This window comes from Rhamphochromis sp. 'chilingali', assembly GCF_963969265.1.
Source record: "Rhamphochromis sp. 'chilingali' genome assembly, chromosome: 14".
NCBI lineage: Eukaryota > Metazoa > Chordata > Actinopteri > Cichliformes > Cichlidae > Rhamphochromis > Rhamphochromis sp. 'chilingali'.
The window spans coordinates 9,754,679-9,779,181 of record NC_137941.1 but is presented as its reverse complement, the minus strand read 5'-3'; the positions used below and the strand labels follow the sequence as shown (position 1 = coordinate 9,779,181).

Below are 24,503 nucleotides of genomic sequence, written 5' to 3'. Positions count from 1 at the left end.
ATGAAAATAACGTAACAAAATGCTAAAGAAGAGTCAGCAAATTCTTGTCTTTTTCCCACCAGAATAGGCTCCCGCCTCATGTGTCCATGCATGCTTGACTCACTGACATCACTCTGCAATCCATTATAGCTGACAGTTATTATGCCTTTGTCAATAGTAGACAAAAGCTACAAAGGCTGTGTGTGTGTGTGTGTGTGTGTGTGTGTGTGTGTGTGTGTGTGTGTGTGTGTGTGTGTGTTTTTCAGGCTGTGTTTGTGTTCACATTTCTCTTGGAAAAGGAACTACAGCGGATCCTTGTAAAAAGTGATCAAGAAGAGGATTTCCGACTGCATTCCTTCATTTCCTTCATTTCCATGGATCATGAGGTCAATCGAAACAGTTTCTATGTGACTTTTTAACTTGCACTTTAAATATGCAGAAAGTCTTCAGAGAAATTAGACAGTACTCAATTATCAAAGGCGTGAAGAGAAAAAAGAATGGCATGCTGGAGTCCAACGTACATACAGCCTAGAGCACTTCAAGGCAAAATGTCCTCAGCTACAGCATATTTAGTCACATGACTTCTGCTGCAGTCAAACATGATTTCTCTGAACAGACACATTTCAAAACACTTGTCCCGTCCACCGCATTCAAATATCCACACACCCAGAGGAACCACCTCATTTCCTGAGGACATCCAAGCCTACAATGCTCCACTTATGTGGCCACTTCTTCACCAGCAGAAAAGGTCTGTGGTTAGCAATTCTACTGAGGGCTATTCTGGGAGGAAGGAGGAAGAGGAGGAGGAATGGAAAAAAGTGTGTGGCCCACGCAGAGGTCTCTATTTTCAGGTTACACACTACTGTGAATCCGTAATTTGGAGGCTCTTGAAACAGGATTACTCTGGTCAAACAGAAACCACAAGAAACCCACAGGTGTGTGTGTGTGGTGTGTATGTGTGTTTGTTTTGGTCTCTTTTCGCTGATGATGTTTGAACCTCATGTGAAACCCCAGATGTGCTCAGAGAGGTGGTGTTAGAGGTCACACCCATGTAATTTATACTTTATAGAAAACAGGAACATAAACGCACTGTTGGCACTGTTTATCAGCACAGTCCTCTACTGGTCCACAGAGTTTGCAAAGTTGTTAAAGGTAACTCTGGTCCTGCGTGTAGCAGCTTATAGCGACCTGTCCACCTCCTCCCATTGGTCTGTAGGTCTATGGACCTGACATATGACTCTCCTACTGCTACTCGGAGGTGACTCACTGCCAGTCAGAAAGTGTAGAGAAGAGAAGTTGGCCTGGAAAAAGCAAGGGTGCATAACCCCAAAGTTGCTGGCATGACGATGGATTTATGGCCGGCCCTTTGGGCTTCGGGGGTTGGGGGTGTTGCTGGGAGTAAGAGGTTAGGGGTTAGGGGTCTCTGGGCTTGTGGAGGGGTGGGCACAGCTGCAGGGCTTGGGCTTGAATTTGGCAAGAGCCAGCAGGCTCATTAACATTACGCGTGTCGACCCAACAGAAAGAGACCGGTCACTACTCAGCTTTCTGAGTGGACCCAATCAGCATGGATTTAATTAGGAGCAGAAGAGGAATCTGAACTTTTGAGTTTTTACACAACAACAGTAGTCTATCCACTGTCATTGCAAACAAAACAGCAGATACTGACAACATAATGAGCAACACAACATAGAACCCTAACAACCACCAGGGATTAAGGAGGGTAGTATGTATTTCTTTAAAGGAATTTCTAATTTAGCAGTTTTGGTGTTTCCCAACGTTAACTGAGTATTTTTTTTGCAACTCTCAACCATTTTAGAATATATTTTAAATTCATAGACAATGCTCTTATTTTGAAAAAGTTGGTTACTGCTAACAAGGTCCCCAAAAGTTGATTCTGTCCATCTAGACAGTGTTTTCAGTGTGAGAACAGAATCAGCTTTTTAGGATTTCCTTTCCTTGATGATTGAGGATGCATTAAGACATGCTAACAAGGTCGTTCTTGTTGTGGTCTGTGATGTCTCGTATTGGGACAGACTCTAAATCCATCTTTGGAGTTCCTGTTCTGCTTTTAAAATCTGTTTCTGGATGAGCAGTCCAGAACCTGCAGCAGGTGCAACTGGTTTAAACTGACTGAGGCTGCAGGGCCGGTTCCTGAAGTCTATATTACTTATTAATCTAATTAAGAAAGCTTGCACGTCCCCGTTCACCACTGCAATATAATCTAATCCTGTGGGAATCGCTGGATTTATGTCCTCTGTCTGCTGGCTGGCTGTCATTAAAAAACAAACAAACAAAAAAATCCAACTGAGTACTCAAAAACTCACATGAACGAGTTGGTCCTGGGTATCGTACTCTTTGGAGCAGCCATCCCAGTGGCAGTTGGTTTCATAGATGGCCTCTGGCTCCTGTTTACACTCATCTTTATCCAGATCTTCACTCAGGTCCAGGATCCCCCCACCGTGGTCCTGGAGACAAAGTGTATGATACTTCAGATATCAAATACGTGCATCCAATTTAAATGAGTTAAAAAAACAAAACAAAAAACAAGACTTAACCTTTCACAAGTCATTAAGAAGCATTCCGCACTATTTTGCATTTCTCTTATCTTATCAACCTCTTTATTACAGAGGAAGAGTTGTAAAAAAACACACCTCTTGTCACATATTAAAGCTGCATTTGTATCCATTACTTATAATCAATTAGAGACTAATTAGCAACCTAACTTTAAGGTGCACCACTCTCCCACTTTAAGGAGCTTATTATTTTCTCACCTGAGACGATGGTGAAATGGGCAGTGGACCCTCTGCTTCGGTCTTCACCTTTGACCTCTTCGTGGTCAGTGGGTTGACAGTGCTGCTGACTGCTGGATCTCCACTGGCGTTCTGAAAGACATGAAGGAACAGAGGAATGTGTTTTTAACTGGTTGTCATTACCTACATTTCTTTTTATTGAAGGAAAATTAGTTAGAATTATCGTTCTTAAAGGGACAGTACACCTAGAAATATATATATATATTTATTTATTTACACGTTTATCCTTGGGCCACTAGTTTTGCTTGTCAATCCTAATGCCCAGTTTACATCAAGCTTTTGGTGTTTTGATGTTTGCCTTCCCTTGAATATAATGGAGATTACTTTTTGGTGCTTAAAATACAAAATACAAAACAAAACAAAAAACACAAATCCCAAATCCTTATTTTTACAGGTTTTGATTTTAAAATTTTGAGTTTGTCTCTTTAAATATTCAGCCATCCCTTGACACTGGAAATATCTCATTCATAATTTATCAGCCAACCATTCCATTACTCGTAATACAAACCATCCCTAACCATTCATTCATTTGTGAACTATTAATCTTCCCACTCCCTCACCTTTTAATTAAACCAACGACTGAGCACCAGACTCTACTGCTTTCCACACCACAGGGAGCAGAGGGGAGTCACAAAGTTACGCTGTGCCGCTGCAAAGAGATGTGACAAGTCCTGGTTGCACCAGGCACCACGGTTCATAAGTCAGACTAGGACCCGCCGCCGAGACTAAACAGTTTAGACTGCTTTATGATCGCCAAAGCCGCAAGGAAATATGAAAGAAGAGGAGTTATTACCCTCGCTACAGATTGGGGGAGGAGGCAGGGTCGGGGCTAGAGGAGTATGTGAGTGTATGTGGGGGCGACGAGAGGGCTTTGATCTGCCGACTGATTCTGAAAAGACAAAGACTACGAAGGCCTGTTAAAGCTCTAATGGAGAAGAAAAGAAAGGATGGATATGAGTGTGTGTGTGTTTATTGAGGTTCGTTGGAGGAAGTCCAACAATGGAGAGGGGGGTCTTCTAATCCCACCCAGAACACTACAGTGCAGTTCTAGGGGCCTCGATGATTCATTCAGTTGGCTGGAAACCAAGAGGGAAATATGGTTCTGATCACTACAGAAATAAAGCTGTGTGTGTGAGTGTGTGCAGAAAGGTGCAAATATACAGTACACTCCAGCACACTTGGATTCAGCAGACACAGTGCTGAAACAGAGCTGGAGGCAGTGGCGTGTAGTGTGAGATGGAGTGATTCACCAAGTGGGAAGTTTACATTACGAGGGGCTGCGGTGTTGACAGTGGGCTGATAAAGTGGAGCAGAGGAGACAGTGGGAAGTAAGACAGATGTAACTGGGAAGGAGCCTCAAACATTTTTCTGACCTGAGACATCATTTGTAAAAATACTTCATGATAACTCATGCAATTAGGCTTTGTTCCAGCACCTCAAATCTATGTCTCGGTTCACTATCTTCTTTTTATGACTATTTGTTGGAGTTTTATAGCTTCTAAAATTATCTAAAAATATCAAAAGAATGTGGAGAAACAGCAGTTTGGACATTTTGTCCAAGATGTCTGCGTATCGTGTTGCAGAGATATCAACTTGTGTTTGGTTTATTTTACTTGTTATGGTTGCTATGTTTGTATGTTTTTTACATTTTATTTTCATCTGTAATTAAAATGTGTATGCTATTACATTTGAAGAATTCTTTTCAAAGTATTATTTTACAATTTCTCTTACCTTTATCTACGGTCAAGTTCAAGAGACACTTAAACTCTTTGCAATGTTTTATGTATCAGGACAAAATAAAAATAATCATTTGCTCCTTATTAGGTCTTAAATTTATTTAAAGACAAAACATTAGATGAACAACAACATGTGAAAAATGAGACCGTGGCATTAGTAACAGCGTAAAAACTAAGTACAGCCCAGAAATTCCAAACAAGTCATATTTGTTCAGTCTTTTTCTAATTGTACTGTCATGAACATTAGCATAACAACTGAGGCCTGCAGAATCTGAGGTGTAGCTGCAGAGCATTGCACATTCTGAGCTCAGGGTGAAGTTCCCTTCCCTGGGAAGACTGGCAACTGTCTAGGGGATAGTGTCCGGTGAATGTTATAAAGGTTTTGCTTGTTGGAGAACCACAAGACTTAAACTTTGTTTATTCTATTAATGTTTATGTGACCTAGTGATCACAAAACATTAGAATCATGACATAAAAAGTGAAAATTTGGTAATCAGAGAAAATCTGTATTCATCCCAAGCTTACATATCCGTATAATGCAATCTGAGGTATAACTTTAAAATATAAAGACATGAATGTTACCTGGTTTGCTTCGGAGTTGGTGCTATTGTGGGAGGACATAGGTGATGCAGTGAGGGGGTGTTGACGAGCAGAGAACGAAGATGGCGACTGTTGAATGAGAGGAGGCGTGTGGCCAAAGGCGTTGAGACTCCTTTGCTGGGACAACAGCTGCTGGTAGGCAACGGGGTTGATGTGATGGGGGAAGCTGAATGTCGGGCTGAGTGAGGGGGTGAGAGGAAAAAAGATATTTTAAGGCTAACATGGCTGGAGACTTTTGTCTACTAACATTAAAGCAACTGGAATCATGGTCGCATTGTCCCTCACTACCAAGTGAAAATAGATAAGCTAGCATTCTCCTTTGAAGCAAGGACCATGTAGTGTAACCTGGCACTGCAGGAAAGTCGATTTTACTCTGAATCTAAAATGCCTCATAAAGACCAAGTCAACGACTACAGAATTGTTTTTTTGTGTGGTTTCAGTCCAAATCCCGGACAAGCCCCCACTTACACTGCACCTTTACTTCCAGTGCAACCTTACACTTTAAGTGATAGTTGTAAAATGCTCACTGATGTATTTTTAATAGTTTTTGGAGAAGAATGTGTCATCTTTTCTTCAAAGCAATCTTGCTTAACTTGAAGCCACCCTGCATGTCTACTGGTTTGTTGTAACAGTATGAATACAATAAATTCGCTCCATTTGTTTTTAATAGCTGTGAATAGAAAATATATACATTTACTAGCCACCCAAAAAAGGAACTTGATTATAATGGATATTTCAAGAAAAATGGTGATTTTTAAAAGTGTGACTAATTAATAACTGTGGTAGATCTGAATCAACAGACGCCTGCAGACTACAGTTGCTGGAAACTATAAATATGCCTGTCAATGTTCATACAGTATTCTTGTATGAACTGCAATTATACCTGATTCCGCCGACTGAAAGGTGCCCATAGGAGCTGCTAGCGGCTGAACTGGAGCGTGAATTGTTGATGTAGGCCACCAGGGAGTTGGGTGAGGTACGAATCATGGTCTGCAGGTCAATGCTAGCATCTGACAGTGGCGAGATGGACAGCGCCCTTTTTCTGCTGAGCCGGGGTGTCAACCTTGGGCTGGAAAAACGGGATACTGGGGACAGACAACAAGAGACACAAATGCAGAAATGTCACCAATTTTGCCTTTTGATATTTGAGTTTTTTGCCACCAATAAATTAACTGCTTGAAAAATGGACAGCAAAATGCAGACTGTGAGGAAATGACAAAACCGCCATTCCCCTAATATATACTGGTTCCTAAAGTGACCGGATCCACATACACGCCAATGTTAAAATTTCTGGCTTTGCAGCAAAAATAAATGCTGCAAAGCCAGAGCACTGAATACACCCAAGCTAGCTAACAGTATCTAACACTCCACACATATTGTCCCAATATGTTTTTTTGGATTTCACGTTGAATGCCTTTAATGTGCAAATTCCTTGTGTAAAAACTATGCATGGCCTCAATAGAAACCAGCAGTTATCCTGGACCATGTTCGAGGAAATGCTGAGCCGCGGGCATTCTAGTGGAGGTCACAGCCATGCTAAGCTAAACCCTATCTCCTGCATCTCTCTCACACACAGCTCCCCTATTTAACATTTGCATCCTCTTATGCATAATGAATCTGGGCCTAATCATTCTCCGTAATTACTTTGATAGGAATCTCTTTCAGCCGCTGTACTTGGGGAAGTTAAATAGAGGCAATTTGAACAAATTGATTTCAGAATCCCATTTAAAAAAAAACAAGGCTGACTCACAAAGGTAGAGTTAATGGCCTCCTGTTAGACCTGCTTCTTGTACTGTTTTCTCATTCTTTTCAAAAAGAGCACAAGAAAATGACGGGGTTCACTACTTTCCCATGAACTTAAAGAAGGCAATTTGTTTTTCCACACATACTGATGTGTATTTATTTCTTTTAAAGGCATGCAACTCTCACTCCCACATAAGACGGAGACAAATCACTGGTGGGGACCAACAGGTGCTGGTCCCAGTGTGAGGGGACAGAGCTGAGTTGAGTGCGTTCAATTACAACTTACAACAGGCATCATCAGAGGTGTGAGAGGCAGGATACTCATAATAGCCCCATCACGGCTCACCTAAGCACGTGCATAGTGACCTAACACACACACACATTTCCTGCATGTCAGCTACGCTGCTGCCAATATGTTGCCAATCGCGACTCTTTGCTGGTACAACTCACAACCCCTCTAGCGAAATTAATCCAGGCACCGCCATAATCACCGCACCAGACCTGCAGCCATAAAGAAGGGGCTTACTTCCAAAGCTATTATGTTTGGAGGTGGCAAGTCGTAAAGCAGAGGCATATGCACTCAGTTAAAAGGCTCCCAGGAGCTTCAGATGGCAGACAACAGAAGTTGGGGGCCTGGAAAAGGAGAAAAAAGGCTGGTGGAGATGATATAGACATGTATCAAAGAGTTGGCAAAAACAACAAACGCTGCTCAGGAATGCGACTCCGTAGGGTTAATAAATAAATATGTCATCATCTCCCAGCCACACAGAGGGGTGGGAGTGGAGTAAAGGAGGGAGGCGGGAGGATTGAAGCAAAACTGGGATCATGAATGGGGACTTTTTTTTTTTAAAGGTGAACTTGCACCCTTGCCAACAGATTTAATGGGAGATACAGGTATTAATATTCCCCTTTATAAAGCAGGAAACAGGCCTCACAGCCTGGTGCCCTGGTAGGCTGGCGCCAGCCTCACCCTTCTGGGCACGGCGCCCACAGTGCCGCCCTCTACCCCCATCTTTAAACTGCCGCCTTCAATCTGTACATCTAATTCAGCTCAAAAGAATTCTCAGTGCCTCCAGCAACAAATTTTCAACAATGTTTGGTCAGCAAGCTCTTGTTTAGCCCAGTAATCTTTCCTAATTTTACCTGGAACAACTTTCATTCACTCTGAAACTCTCACCACTTGGTAAAGGAGCGTTTTATAGGTGGTGGTTATGACTGAAAGGGTGAACAGGTTCCGGCAGGGAGTGAGAAAACAGATGTTGCGCAGGCCGTGGCGACGCAGCAGTGTGTGGTAACGTGTGTGAGTGTGTTTGTGCGTACATATATGCGAGTGTCTGCATGTGCATCGGTGCTTTGTGGGCCTGAATCCCGGGCTGGTTGTAATTGTGGGATCTGGATTTATATAGAGGCATAATTACAGGCACACACTGATACAGTAAAGAAAAGGAATATTAAAAAAGAACCCGAGTGAGGAGTGTGCGTGATTATTTTAAGCATTTGCTTCTGCCGAAATAGTTTTGTGGAAAATGAAAATGCTCTAATTGGAGGGTTGTGCTGATCTCCAGAAGTTGCTAGCACTCGGTGTCGCTGCAGCCGGAGCCAATGGAGGGTCACTTTGCAGCCCTGCAAAGAATAGGTCTGCAGCTTTTCCTTGTGTAACACTGATAACAAAACAGCAGTGTTTGAAAAATATTTGTATTCATGGCCAATATGTGAGTGAAAACAGTTCTCTGAGAATCCACTGGCCTCTTGATAAGTTCATGGAGACAGTTAAGCTAATGCAGAGTTAGCCAACAGCAGAATGAGGAGTGGTGAGGATTGCAGCTGAGTTGGACCCACAAAGACTGCCAAGAAATTCAGCTCAGTGCCAATAAATCCTCAAACACGTAGTAAGAAATGCAAACCTTCTAACATCCTTGAACGTGTGAACAAACTGTCTCTGCTTTCGAAAAAAAGGGTTAGCATCTGTTTTGAGTACAGGACAGCAAAGCTAAGCCAAGAACATGCATACTTCACTGTGTTTTACTGCAACTAACTTTGTGGGTCAAAGGTTTTCATTAAGAACTAACATTTATGTTCTCTAAACAATTCTTAAGGGATTTTAGTTTGCATAGTATTCTGCAGATATTCAGCTTTGGACAGTGAGCACCATCATATGAATATGGAAGTAGAGCAAAGATCTATTCACATACACAAGGGGAAAATATCAAGTAAATATTTATGTTTCTAGGGGAAATAGATCAATGTAAAAACTTGGATTTTAATGGTTATTGGTAAAATAAAATGCATTCAGTGCAGAGTGGCTTAACTTTTCAATATTTAATGTGTATAAACAGTAACATCTAGATACAAAAGTAACACAAATCTGCGAACCAAAGCATGCTAGTTTTTCCAAATAAGAGTTTCTAATAATGTTTCTGTGCTTTGACAAGCGCTTTTAAATGAGCAGATAATCTTGAGCTTACCCACCTTGACCTTGAATAGAGATATAACCACACCACCCACACCACCATTACACCAAAGCTAAGGTTTTGCCAGTCGGCCTCCTCATCTCCATCCACCCCCCAGTCAAGCCTGAGACGGGGACTGTTTATTTTTCCTGTTAAATCGCACTAATACGAACACTGTGAATTTTATTAGCGAGAGGGTTCGCACTGTATCCTCTACGAGCCCCCGGTGTCCAGCCCAAAGCCAGCGTTGTGTTTGCCATCGTGTTTATGCACACACTTCCAACCCATGTGCTCATGAACTAACATATAGTTAAGTGTTTGTGTAAGCAGTCTGAGGGGAACCCCCCCCCCCCCCCTCTCCCCCACCCCATCAACTCCTTCTCCCCTCACCACCACATCGGTACACAAATCTATGGCCCCCACCCCCCACCCCGCTACATCAACACTGAAATCTTTTTCCTCAGGATGGCAGACATTTACTTTGGCTGCTGCTTTTGTCATGGGAGCTTCAAGGTTTTCCAGCAAACTACTCTGATATTTCTCTGCCCACCCACCCCTCACATACCTGTGCATTCATATACAAACAGCCTTCTGAAAGCCTCCCAATGTGATACCATAATGTGACTTTATTTGCATCCATAGCAGTGGCGGTGTACCAATGCTAATAACACTTTAAAGTCTATTCACTAACTAACTTTACTTTCCTTAGTCTTAATTCTACTGGGATTAAGAGGCTAAGACCAGCTCGGGCAACTGGTTTTATGGGCCCTAGTTTATCTTTTGTAATTTTAATATATTTATTATTTTGTATATTTATTTATTTATTAGTAGGGCTGGGCCATATTATACCATTCACAGTAATACCGGTACAATGTTAGGCAATGATAAGAATCAAATATCGCGATAGAATATGGGTAAAATGTGCATGCGCAGTGCCTTTGTTTTCATACGGACATGGCGGCGAATGAGAAGGGCATAAGCAGATCGTTGAATGAAACAGATGAACCAGAATTGGTTGGTAAAAATGGTGCAACTTCAGTGACGTGAAACTGGTTTGGTTTTTGTCCGTCAGATAGGCACCAAAGCACAGTTTTTTGTAGAACATGCAAGCGGGCCGTCGTTATTACTGTATTTTTCGGACGCTAAGGCGCTCTTAAAAGCCTTTAATTTTCTCAAAAATTGACAGCACACCTTATAATCCAGTGTGCCTTATGTATGAATTCTGGTTGCGCTTACTGACCTCGAACCGATTTTATGTGGTACACGGTGCTCGAAAATCTGCAAAAAAGTGTCTAGTTTGACTTTGGTAATCTATGAATCCGCACCGCTTGATGGATTGTCGGAGCATTACAGCTACCGTAGTCAGGAGCCTTGCAGAGTAATACGTACTGCACTTCAACATAATATTACCGTATTGTGTGTGTATAAGGAGCCCAAAATGACACCTGTTAAGAGACATGCGTATGAAGCGGATTTTAAACTCAAGGCTATCAGTCACACAGTAGAACATGGGAACAGAGCAGCTGCGAGAGAATTCAGCAACAGCTGCTTGTTTAAGTGAAAATAAATTGATGGGTTTTTTTGCACTGATAAAGTTGTGGAGTTGTAAAGTATTTTGTCTCGCATCAATTATGTAATCGGTTCTATTGTTATCGCAAATTTGCAAATATATATCATGATAAATATTTTTGTCCATATTGTCCTGCCCTATTTATTAGTATTTATTTTTTGGTATATTTATTTGTAACTGTCTTTAGGTTTATTGAAAGGTGTTATACAGATCTAAGTTGTTGTTATTATTATTATTATTGTTATTTTTTTTTACCATTATCAAACCCTTAAAATACGCAAAGGGCATTTAAAATAATATTCATATACCCAGTATCACTTAAACCTCATTCAAGCTTAGGCCTCAAACACAACTAGATGCATCTGTACAGATCTGTACAGATTAAAAAATGCTAAATGTAGTACTATTTTTATTTTAATGTCCCCCTGGTCTCCTTTACTTCCCTACTGTTACACATTACTTCATATTCATATTAGTTTCTTCTTTCCCAGGTCTCAGCCTCACTGCAAGTGGACCTCCACACACACACAGAGTGGAGCACAAAGAGACGGGAGAAGGAAAATAGTTCTTGTGGAAGCTGATAAAACTGTATATTACTATTATGCAATAAAATAGCTTCCTTACAAATATTACACTGAATATAACAAGAAAGAACGAGAAAGAGAGAAGCACCATGATTACCTGAGTACCTGAGTTTTCCAGTTATGTTGACTCACATAGGTCATACTGCTGATGGGATGTGACAATTAGCTGCACACATCTTTAGGTTGGCAGGTGTAGGTCAGCGTAACAACAAAAATGTTTTCTGATTTATTCATTTTTTTCCTTTTTGGCTTATGAGCTGGTGTAAAAATCTACTGAAAGTAGGTTAGTCGTGGGATTAGCTGTCACTTAAAGAAGCAACTGAAGGAACTTTTCTTTAACTCTAAACCAGCCGAGCTATTTTAATTAAAGAAACTCTAGGAAACAATGCTAAATTAAACAAGCTGCCAAACATGCACATTTTTCATGAATGTGTCTTTGGACTTGAATGTACTTTTGTTATTTCAGCCCAGTCGATTTCTCACCAGATAACGACAGTGATTGATGCGTGAAAAACATACCGCAAACACAGATACTAACTTACAGAAGCAGTTAAGCGTTGCAGCGAGGCCTTCACGGCCACTGCTAACACTGTTTGCTTAGGAGACCTGTCCATCACCCTGTCATATGGCAGTCCTGAGGGAAGGGAGAGTCTTAACAGTGGAAAAAAAGCAATCATTTTGCTGGTTAGGTTTGTGTTTTTAACAGTCTGTGCCACTTCAGTCAGCGCCACAGCAGTGTCTTTCAAATGCTGTCATCCTCATCGGGGAGAAATTGGTGTGTTTAAGTTTCTCGTCTGAGGTATACCCGACAGCAAATCCTAAAAATTCTTAAGTGGACCAGCAAGACCTGCAGACCTGCCAGAAATCCCGTGTGCTCACAACTTTTCCAGCAGCACCCTTCTCACAGCAGCACCCAGTGTTTGGGGCTCTACTCTGAGCCTTGCTGTTCACTCATCCAGAGGGAAAACATGGGCTGGACGAGCCATACTATAGGGTCACTGAGTGCTCCCAGTTCTTGCGGTGGGTCTGCTGAATATTAGTGCATAAATTGATTTTTAATATGGATTTTATCTGTGCTGCCTTCCAAAACTAACGGCAGGGGTGAAGCACATATTTGCCACGTCCTCCTCCTCCTCCTTCTCCCATGTTCTAGCAGTAAATAAGGCTATTGATTCAGGCTGAGGCTGCCCGCAATGACCATTAGTTGGCCGCCTCGGTCAATGTGGTCCCTGTGCCTCGAGACTGGCAGAGTGACCCAAACCTGACCACATCACTCCGAGGATGGTAGAACACTAAATAAAAGCTGGTAGCTAGTGTGGACGTTGCAGTGAAGCAGGCGGTGGGGGTGTTGGGGTGGGGGTTGTGGCTACACAAGTAAACAACCACCCAAACAAGTGTGGGCATGGCAGCACAGCGGCGGTCACTGAGGTGGTGGGAGAAGGAAGAGGAAGGAGGAGGGCGGGAGAAGGCGGTGGTCTACAGTTTCTGAAACCCCGCCTCAGCCTGCAGCTCAGCTCAGCTCTGTTTGACTAAGTGATTGAGGTAATTTAAAAGATTAATGTTCAAGCCATCCTGTACCTGATTTTCTCCTCTCTGCTGAGTTTTCCTACCTGTGTGTGAGGATGGCAGCTTTAGTGTCTTCTGGAAGCGTGACAGTGCAGCAGGTTTTTTTTCTTTTTTTCTGGGTGGGTGGTTGGATGGAATGAAAGGAAGAATGAGGGCTCCTGAAGGGGGTCAGTGCCAAGCAGGGTGTTTGATTATCAGGCATCGAAAAGGCCGACTTTCCTCTCTGTGAGCTTTCTCTTTCTCATTCATGAGGGCTGAAGGTTTCTTGGAAGCGTTTCCTTGCTGAAGTCAAACGTCTGTTCTGGTGCCTGACTGTCACTTTGATAGAGGGCCGAGGTTCTGGCTGGCATCAAAGAACAGGCTGGCCTCTGTGAGTTTGTGTGCAAACACGTGTACGAGTTTGTGAGCATTAGCCTGGCGGTTAAATTTCTGCCTGCCACTGAGTGTGAGTGTGTGTGTCAGCAATAACCTCCCTGCTATTACATAGCAGTATATGCAGGATTGAGCCCTGCCTGATACAGAGCAGAGATGAAGGTATACCTCCATGCTGCCTCTTTATTGGCTACCCCGGACGTTTTTCTTTTTTGTCGGCTGTTACTCATAACGACATCACAAACACACCTGAAACACAATCAGAATTAGAGACTTTAAGGTAATGTGGTTTTATGAGATCCTGGCCTCTGGGCTTTCAGTGTTTACACACCCTCAACTAGCCTCGGCCCCCATACGTGTAAGTCTAAAAACCACTAGCTTTGATGTTGAAAGCACTGCCATGAAAAAGCCTCAAGAGGAAGAACAAGAGGACCGTATCAACATGTCTGGTGCTGAGAACAAAGGACAACGTGGCTGTTAAATTTGCCTCTTAGTGTTAAAGTGGTGATAAAAGACAAGCTTGGGTTTCCGTATCAAGATGGTTGATAATATTTTGACATATCATGCTGGAAGCGCCGAGAGCTTCCACAGGTTCTGGTTTTGATTTGGTTTGAGGTTTTCAAAAATGCCTAATTATGAAATAAAAGTCTGCAGGCTGATTTTCAGCTGAACCAAACAGAATGATCTATCTTCTCCAGTGACTGATTTTCATGTCAGAATCTCCCAGTGAACCCAAACATTCTGTTAGATAAAATCTGGACAATAATTTGACGAATTGCTGTTGAAATTTGACCTCACAGTGGGAATCATGGTTTTTTTCTTCTCTCCATGCTACCCCCATGGTGTCACTTTTCAATGTGAGGCTCACACAGAGCTCCAAAAGTCCAGTCCTGAACATGTCTTTGCCTTTTTTCATTGATGTCTGATTAGGTCAACACACTAAATTAAGCAGTTTAGGCACTAAAATGACTTAGTTACAATTAGAGATGGACCGATCCGATATTACGTATCGGTATCCGTCCGATACTGACCTAAATTACTGGACGAAAGCACCTCACAAAACTTGCAACACGCCGTAACTCGCCTCAGAACGTTAGCACGTCGGAGCAGTATGCATCACGTGATGGAGCGGCTGTGGCATGCGGGATCTGTCGGTGGTCTGGTTGAGGATGTGGAGCTTCGCTAGCAACCCGGCATTTCATCTCCGACAAAGTTATCCCCGAGAGAAGTAAAGCAAGTGTGTAAGTCCATCTCTGAATGTTTGTAAAGCATTCCTGCGTTAAGCTTAACAAGCGATATATGGAGCGACTGCCTCTTCTTGCTGCTACTTCAATCATGAAACTGCTTAATGATCAGCTGATCGGCTTTTCTGTCGCGACTCCGTCTCTCTTGTTTGTTTTTGGCCCACTTTGCACCAGAAAGAGGAAACCAGTGTATAAACAACAGCAGCACGTTTAAGCTTGATCAGCTGTTGTTAGAATTTATTTAATATTACTTTCTACACCAGGATCTTTTTCTACGTAGCTGACGCTGGTAACTGTGCAGGGGCGGATTTAGCAAAGTTTACCCAGGGGGGCCGATAGGGCATTAACAAGGAAAAGGGGGCACAAAGACATACTTTTCTTTCTTATTCTCATTTAAAATGTCTAGCTTTTAATAAATAATTATCTGACACCCAAAGTTTTAATTTGATGTAAAATGAATAGAAGTCCATTACTGTATATAGTGACTATTAAGTCTAATATATATACCCTAGTAAGCTATAGTACTTTTTCCTTTGGGAAGGTACCATCTGTGCAGTCTGCAATTTTGTTGAAGAAAGATGTTGAATCTATTTAATATTTCTTGAAAAATAATTGATTTCTGTGCATTTTTTTTCCACACTGCATCAAATTAAGGTTGATTACGTCGATTAAGCATCATGAGGTGGAGCGTGAGGGGTGGTTCCCTATTTTTTATTTATTTATTTTTGTTGTTGCTGGGAGTTGGAACCCTATTAGTTAGGTTGCTTAATATTTACGCTAAGTACTCTTTAAAATACCAGAATAGGGAGGATGGTGTAGGTTTAAGTTTATTAGATTGATCAGTATTGCTGAACTATGAAATATTTTTTTTTGCATACAGGTATAACAGAATAGTTTTAGTGTAGTTGTTGTTTTAAACTTGAGTATGAACTTATACAAAATGCAGCAAGATATTTAAAAAAACTGTTTTATTGATTAAAAAACACTATATCGGCTTCATATCGGTATCGGCAGATATCCAAATTTATGATATTGGTATCGGACATAAAAAAGTGGTATCGTGCCATCTCTAGTTACAATTAGAAGAAACCCTGGGTTGATATAAAATACACCTTTATGTAAAATTTGTTAAAAGTCTAGTACCATCTATAATAAGCTTCTCCAACATCTCCTGAGTTACAGGTATACCTATTCTTGCATGCATCCTTTCATTTCCTCATCATGTCCATTTATGACAGCCCTGGATGCTAGACAATGACCTTAAAGTGGTACATATATGACAATAGGCTCTGATCATGTGTCAGTGTCTTTTCTTTTCAGTTTTCTTCCTGTTTTATTTTGAAGGTTATTTCCTCATGTGGCTTCCTGTCTCTGTTGAGTCTACTGGTTTACACAGTTTGGTTTCTTTTTTACCCCATTTTTCCTTTTTAGACTTTTTTCCACTATGGAAACTTGAAATAAAATATTGTATTTTTTTGAACATACCATTTAGCTTCCTTAAAATGACCCTGTCTTAAACTCAAAGTATTCTTTCTCAGCTAAACTATTAATGCATACATTGATGGGTACAGTAAATGTGTCAGTACACTCAGCATTTCTCTCCTCACCATCCACAGGGCTGATGTAATCGGGAAGGTGAGCTGCGGCCGCTGCAGCTGCCGCCGCCGCACCACTTTGCATCAGCAGGTCACCGTAGGGGCTTCTCTGGCTGGCGCTGGCCATCAGGTAGTACTCTGCAGGGTTCGCTCCCGGAGGCGGTGGCGGGAGACTGAATAGGGCGCGGTCCTTCAAGTGTTCGTGGGTTACTGCGGCAGAGAACAGAGACAAATGGAGAATAGATCAGCTTCTCTTTCTGGAAATAAAGATCAAAGCAAATACTTGCAATCAGTAAGAGAAATTGTTAGAATTCCCGCTCATCCCCCAGTGCAGAGGTCGTTGTAAACCTGTGAAGTGATGCTAAAGTAATTCTGACAAGTCAGAAGGGCTGAGCAAAATGGATTTCCTGTAATGAAGTGATATGTTCACAGACAGTGTTTGACATATCCCTCGACAGAATGACAAAAACAAACAGGAGAACAGCGAAGGAATCGAGTGCCCTGCTTCACAGACTCAAGATTCGTTCCTGCATGTTCGTGAGGCTTGCTTTTTTTTTTTTTTTTTTTTTTTGATGAAACAAGTCTGATGTCTTTGAGGCTTGAAGGGTTTGGGGAAGAATCTCTGGGGACTAAAGGGAAGCAGAAGAAGAAGGGGAGCAGGGCAAATGGGGGAAGGGGGGGGGGACCACATTCCTGCACCTCTTGTGTCTGACAGGCTGAAGTCACACAGAGTGCAGGTGCTCACGGACCCGTGCAATGCTGAGGAAGCCTTAAACGCTGCATGAACAAAAGTAATATTGACGTAAAAAGTGTTAACACCTGCATCCAGTAAAGCAATGTTTAAAAATGTCATAAACTATAAGAGTGAGGGACAGATTGCTTTTACTTTTTCCCTATTCCTCCAGTGGGTGTGGGTATTTGGAGGAGACAGGGGTGTGGGCTGAAAATGGATTAATATGCACCCTAATGGAAACACGGGGGAAGCTGGGGTTGTACCCTCTGCACGCACAGACGCATAAAGCAAAACTGTGGGTCCATCAGAAACTATTAGGCCATAGCTGTGGTAACAGCGCACAGGCAGCATGTTTGTGCTGCTGCAAGCATACTCCTGGTTTCTCCACGGCTGCCAGATCACGTTACCACCGCCGCACAGAAGCATTTTGTGTCTGGGTGTATGTGTGTGACCTCACATATGAACACAGAGGGATGAGGGGTAGCGGCTACGCTCCACAGCCCCAGAGAAAGCAGACAGAAAGTTACACTGGTCAAAAGTTGAAATGTTTTCCAAACTCAGCTTCTACCCGTGCACACCCAGGCTTTCTCCAGCTTCAGTTAAGTGAAAAAGTAGAAAACAAAGAACTGTAATTCTGCTGTTTTAGTCTTTGTCAACAGATCAGCGTGAGAGGATTTTGAGTGTCTACATGAGTGTGAGTCACCTGTTTGTGTTGTTGTTGAAAGTGCTAAGAAAGCTTTCTGAAAGTGCTATATGAATAAATTGCAAACGCATATATTTCTTTTGACAAATAATACAGAAAATTATAATAATACTACAGAAAAAAACTAAAGCTACCACTCAAACTATTATCAGCTGAAATAAACAAATTAATCATTTATTCTGGTAACTTTTAAAGGCATCATACATTTCCTGCACATAACCAGTTCAATCCAATATTGTCAAGTAAAAACCCTACAATAAACCAGACTTCAAGAAGGTGTCAAAGGTAGAAAGTCATTTTGGAAACCGCTCCAAAGCTCAGCGAGTCATTGTCACATAGCTGCCATGTTTCCCATCTATATATCCAACAGACATTCAGAAATATTCTGGTGAAAAGCAAAAGTCTTCCAGTTCAGTGCTGAGCAAACATCCATGGATGTCTACAGGCAGTTTACTTTATTCTCTGGAGACCAACCAATACTAGAGGAATGCTGCTAACACGGCTGAGGCTATTTTACATGCAGTCAGACGTTAGGACGTCCTTCCTTTTACCTCTCCACACATACTGTAGAAATGTCAGAGATACATATCAGTGCAACTACCAGCTACTAATTACATTTGCGTTTGGCATTATGAGCACAGACTTTGTATCACACCAAAAGCAGTTTTACAAACAGTCTTTAACACATGCATTACACCTAGGTAACTGTATCTGGAGTTTACACATGCTCCACTGAGCTCCATGCTTCCAAAGGCTTTATTTATGTTCTGCTGAGCTGCAGAGTGCCCTCCATTTGGTGCCATACTTCCCCGCCTGTTTATCAGTGACAGCATCTCTTCCGCATTGCTTCTCCTGAAAGGCGGGGAGGCTTTGCTTTGCCAGCAGCGTGTGCTCTGTGATTTATTGGAGCTCGTTGCAGGCCTTGGGCTCCTCTCCTCTCCGATCGGTTGTGGAGGATGGCTCTGTCACTGTGTGAACTCAATAGTTCAGGCGCACGGAGCGTTTGTGTCTGTGCTAATTTTCCACGGTCTCCCCCTTTCCAAACACACATACAAACGAGCGGGCACCGCAAAGCATGTGCCTGATACAACCACAAATTACCAGCATGCGCACACATGCAGAAACACCAGAGCATGCTTGATGAAAGGTGTGGGTCAGGACTTATGTAGGGGAGTGTATAAGGTGTAAGACTAATTATCACTGCTGGTGAAATAATCAGCTGTGTAAACTGCAGCCGAGCAGAAACACTTGGTTTATAGTTCACAGGATACATAAATTCTAAACCCGCTCAACTCTTGTCTCACCTCCTTAAAGCCGAGTTTCCAGTTTACTCTTCAGTCTGTGGTCATTACGTACAGCAAAGAAGACTGAGTGTTTAAATCTTGCAGATGCATGGTGGTGACTGTAATCCAACAGAAGGTAGTCTCATCTTATTTTACTTGAGCAGATTTTAGATATAAATGTAATAAAGGTGCAAAGAAATTGTTATAAGCTTCTGATTTAAGTTGCCAGAATTATAGCTTGCATTCTTAGACGCTGAATTTACATAGAAGAGTGACTGGAGACTTTCAAACAAATCTCTTGTACGAGTAGTCCTTTTTCTGCTCTGGAGACTCTAAAAGTTGGAGGTCCACTTTAACCAGAACCTGCACAAGGTGGCTGACGCTGCTCCCCTTGTAGCTCGCTAAGGCTGCAGATCAAAACAAAGTCAACAAGATGCAGTGCAAGATAGTGGAGGTGCAGTTCATCCATGGGATAATGAAGTTATTATTGTGGTGATATTTATTGTTACAAATCTTAATTTGAGAAAGTGTGTACGTGCCTCCTTTCGTGTTCACACACACTTGGATGCACACGTGCTCTCATCCTTTCCCTCTCCTACCACACATACTGTCTAATTGTGCAGAAAACTACAAGATGATGATTTTTATGGCTTGAAACAACTATAAGTGCTTTAGATTTTTGACTTGGTGAGCAAACACCTCATGCAAGTTTATTCTAAATGGACCATAAACTTAATTCTGAATTGTACCAGAATGCAAGAAGGACAATCAGTGAAACCTGAGCCATTTTCAGACACAAACTCTAAACAATGTCCAACGTGTCCTTTCTTACAAACACAGCAGCAAAAATCTGACTATTATAAGAATTCTGGTTAGATTGTGATGGAGGGCACGGGACGAGCACACCACTTTGAGTCTGCAGGCTGATTACTCGCACATATTCTTCAAGTTATAAAAAGTATCACACAGACTTTGTCGGAATCCCATTTAACTTCTTAGTCTACAGAATTACACATTTGCATCCTGACACACAGCTTCACAAGGTAATGCTGCGAAAAATGTACTCTGATAAACTTTAAAGCACAAGTTCTATTCAACTATACCAACAAGCTTAAGCTCCACTGCTCACTGACATTTTTGTGGTGGTGCATCAGATCCACTGAGGGGGGAAAATCTTACCGTCAGCAGGGCTCAGTCCTCGGGCCGCTGAGATCATAGAGAGGGTGGGACTGCTGTGTACTGAGCGTAGGTAGTGCTCCATGTGAGGGCTGACATACGGATGTGGAGGGCTGAATGGTGACTCGCCGGTCCCGGCTGCCGCGTGAGGAGACAGGCGAATCAGCGAAATATCTGAGATGACTGGACTGCCCGTCAGTCCAGGAGGCCTGTGGAAAGGAAGTAAAAATTGGACAAATATAAATAGCGGTAGAAAGATTTAGAGGCAGAGTGGATTAAGGGAAGGCGCAAGACAGACTGCGAGAGATCAAGGGAGAGAAAATAGAGTGCGTTCATTTGAATATTAGCATTGTTGTTATCTCCTGAATGATCTCCAGTGGTATGTTCATAGACATGCCTTAACTTTTGTGTCTTCAGTCCAAATCCATTTACACCCTTTCCTCTCCCCAGTCACACAGCTAATACATAATAATCTCCATTTGTTCACCTTCTCCCATTAAGCCCTAAAGCTACAGACAAGTTGAGACCAGGACTTCAACTGCAACGCTACGATGAAGTGTGTTGTATCTGTTCGGGTGGGCAAAACTGCTGGGTGTCTCAAATCAAGTATTACAAGGAGTGTGATAAGAGGACACAAGCAGATGCTTAAAACCTTAAGTGGTTCCCTGTAGCCACATTCCACATTCGGCTCGAAGTTTGTCTGAAGTTCTCCGTCAGCCTGCCGGTCAAATTGGCCTATACAGTAAATTTGTTACCTGTGGCAGGTAATTGGCAGCTGTGCTAGCAAGAACGCAGACAAGTAGGTGTTGTAATCCTGAGCTAGATAAAACTGTCTGATAGCCGCTGGCAGTACGACACAGCCCTTTGAAGGGGCACTAGTATTTATGTCGGCCAAGTTTGCTTTAGGCATGACAAGTGGCTTGTTTTTCCCCTGAGTGTGTGGTACGAAAACCTGGCACAGATCCAGCCCTCAGAAACACACTTAAGCCTAAGCAATGATTACTAAAATGCTAAATAAAAGAGGGTGGTTATGTTACTAGCTAGTAAATTGTCCATCAGTATGTTGCAGAAATCAAAGTGAGACCCTGTATCCACTTGTTTTCGTGAACGCCGAAGAAGGCATTGGAAAAGTTTCATTCTCTGTGATCACGTGGGAGCATCGCAGCCATAGGTCATCAGTCATTCATACTACAGTCAGGACAGAAACAGGCACTGGGAGGAAGCTGTGGGTAATAACTGTAAGACAGCCCTGAAGACAGCGGGGTCCTCCCTTTCTTAGAAATGACCAGACTAATGACTCACTAAAACTGTCAGCGAGTTTGAGGAGGGCCTTGCACAATGAGTCGGAGCAAGAAATGATTAAAGTTTTGGCCACCATAAGGCTGCTTTTAACCTTCTAACATCCCGCAGGTCTTCAGCAACCTATCTGTGGTTAGAGTTGGGCTTTTTTGTTGCTGTTGTTTTAGCCACATACTAAATAAGCAAATTTTGTTGGCTATAAACTATACAATGTTATATAAGATTTTCCATTTGGGTGGTCCGATTAAGCAAGTGTATAAAAAGGAGTGGTGTGTAACTGAACACTAACCCCAGATGAGTTGCCAATGACCTGTTGGATGTTAAGAGGTTCAAACTGAATGTTGAAATGTTCCCATTTGGTCATTTTGTTCCCATATTAGGCCTTACTTTACATGTTCAAGTGTGTGATTGAAGTGATTTTATGCTGGCCTTGTTCAAATCTGTCAAACATTACACGCTAAATGCCTCGAGTTAGCTCTCTCGTTCACATAATCTTCTCGTTTTCAGTTAAATGCATCTGTCAGCAGCACTCACTAGAACAATTCGAAGTAATAAAAATAACAGAAATGCTCTCTTTACGAGTGACGGCAAGCAAACTCTGACACTTCAGCATCTCCATGGCTGTTGTGTGAACAAGTGAGTGTTTATATGTGTGGTTTTGACTTTTGGCAGCATTGACTGCAGGCTGGGTACACATCGTGTGTGTGTGTGTTAGGAATGGTTAATCTTTTATAGAGGTATAACCTAATTTATCAAAAGTTTATGGCATAAATCAAAGTTAATGAGGAAAAAATCAAAAATCAGGCAGGATTTGATGAAATGAATGTGACTGCTCCTGTTTGAAACTCCTTTCTGTGGCTATGAAAGGTGGGCCAGGGACCTGGTAAGGCTGAGACGTCCCCCTCACCCCATCCTCCCTTCAGAATTTCCCTGCTCAGTCTTTCTTTCAGTGTATCTGTGCAGCCGCCAACCTGCACCCGGGCCCAGCCCTGCCCAGGCCCTCGCTCCATTTCCAGTAAGCGCCTGCAGACTGCCGGCCTTGTATGAGGGCCAACTTTCTGCCGTCCCCTACAAACAACCATAAAGAGCCCTCTGTTCTGGACGGGAGGGGAGAAGTGAGAAGAAACAGACGCTCCATACACAAAAACACGCTTTGCCCGATCTGCCTGTAAACAGCATACAGAGAGGCTGGCACTGCCTCCTCAGATTAGTGCCTGGGTGCTTCACTGAAGGACTACCTGGGTAAGCTGGCACTGGTGCTGTCTCAGAGCGGACTCAAAGTCCATCATAGTAACTGGGAATCCCAGCCTTTAGCTAAATAAAAAGGCAATCCAATGTGTCCTGAATGGACAGAACAGTAAAAATACCTGCCTCAATGCAACACAGGACTCTGCTGAGCATGTTGCATCTGTACCTCCATCCTGGATCGAAGCTGAGTCCATAATGAAACATAGTCAATTTCATTTAGGTCTCATTAAATCTTAAAATATAATAGTTTATATTCTATCTGCAATAGAGGGCAGATATCCAAGCCAAAATCTGCAGATATCTGACAGTTTTTGTTTATGGATACAAATGCATTAAATTAAAAACTACATAAAGATGATAACTGATGGTTTCAAGCACTTGTTTTACCTACTTACCTGCAACCAAAGAATGCAAACATGATCAGAACACGAATAAAGTTAAAGCACAAAGCTTTTTAGTACTAAATATCTCAGCCACTGATGCTGCACAGTCATTTGTAGGTGTGTCTTTATGTTTATAGACATAAGGTCAAATGAGCTGCCTTTAATTGTAACCACAGTGTGTTTTCACTGTTGTTCACTGAATGCAAAATCAAAGTTTCAAGTGTGAACTTCAACCCATCCTCTTCCACTTATCCAGTTCAAACTTGATTTGAAAATAAATGTATTTAATTCCGGTTATAATAAAAATGCCAAACTCTTTATTCTCACCTATTTTCCCACATTTTACTTTAAACCTTTATCCATCAGCAAAGTTATTTGTTTCTTGGCTGACAGCAAACCCGCGTGGTGACACACAATACTCGAACTGCAGTAAATCACTCAAACAGCCAAAGAGTGTGTATGAGGCCATGATAATAAGGTGAAATTTACTGCCCCTGCCTGTCAGGTGGTTGCAAATAATAGTCTTGCTTGGCAGGTACCATTATTGAAGCCTTGTCAGTCCACCCTTTTTCTGACAAGATGTTACTTGAAGTCTGTGTGTTTTCCCGAGGCTCCAATCACAGAGGCTTAATAGCAAGCTCTCCGAGGAGCTCTGAGCTCTGGAGGAGCCCTGCGTCTTAATCAGGAGCTGCCACTTAAAGAGATTTCCATCATACCTGAACACTATGGGTGGCTACCCAGTGGAAATAGACTAAGAAATGGAAAACAGACCTAATATAGATGTCTTGTCATTTGTCCTGGTGATGATGATACTTGAGGAGAAAAAGAGACAGAGGGATAGGAAGCCAGTGTGAGCCGGTAGATGACATGCTTTCAAGCAGGTAATTGCTATTTGTCTCTGTGTTCTGTACTGTGTGATTACATGCTCTCTGTTGTTCCATTGTTAAAACGCTGCTGTGAGAAAAAGTGATTTGGACAAGGTACGGCTTGTTGAGCATATGAGTAAGTGCATACCACAGAGCATGTACATTACAGCGCTGGTGGTGGCAGATTTCACTATGATTAGTTATGAAGTAAAGAAAAGTGGATCGTTTTTACGGGCCAGAACAGTTCCAGTCCAATATCATACAGAAACAATAAGTTAAGCAAACATGCTCTTTTTGCTTTGGTCTCCCTTCAATTTCAGCCTTTAAACACAAATGTGAAAAATTTATAGTTTTTATTAAGACTGTGGGGTCAGATGAATTTATTATGTCAGACTTTCACAAACCAACAACCCAACAGGCGCTGATTGGTCAAGTGTGCGGAGGTAAAAAGTGAAAAGATTAAACTGAACAGAAATATACTTGTTCTGACTGTTAAAGGATTTGAGGGAAACCCTGTTTAATTAAGAGGACCCAGAACTCAAAAAGAGCCATTCAACCAATCT

The 24,503-nt window shown here is 42.2% G+C and overlaps 1 protein-coding gene across 1 annotated transcript in view; it reads right to left on the bottom strand.

Annotated features, from left to right (window-relative positions):
* Positions 1–24,503, bottom strand: part of gli2a (GLI family zinc finger 2a) — an 83,765-nt gene that overhangs the window by 8,461 nt on the left and 50,801 nt on the right. Inside the window, exons 4-9 of the mRNA XM_080903582.1 lie at positions 20,148–20,353; positions 16,262–16,459; positions 6,009–6,210; positions 5,108–5,303; positions 2,751–2,861; positions 2,304–2,444 (exon numbers count right to left, since the gene is read on the bottom strand). Coding sequence (XP_080759708.1) covers positions 2,304–2,444; positions 2,751–2,861; positions 5,108–5,303; positions 6,009–6,210; positions 16,262–16,459; positions 20,148–20,353 — 1,054 coding nt within the window. The remainder of the gene's footprint in view (positions 1–2,303; positions 2,445–2,750; positions 2,862–5,107; positions 5,304–6,008; positions 6,211–16,261; positions 16,460–20,147; positions 20,354–24,503) is intronic.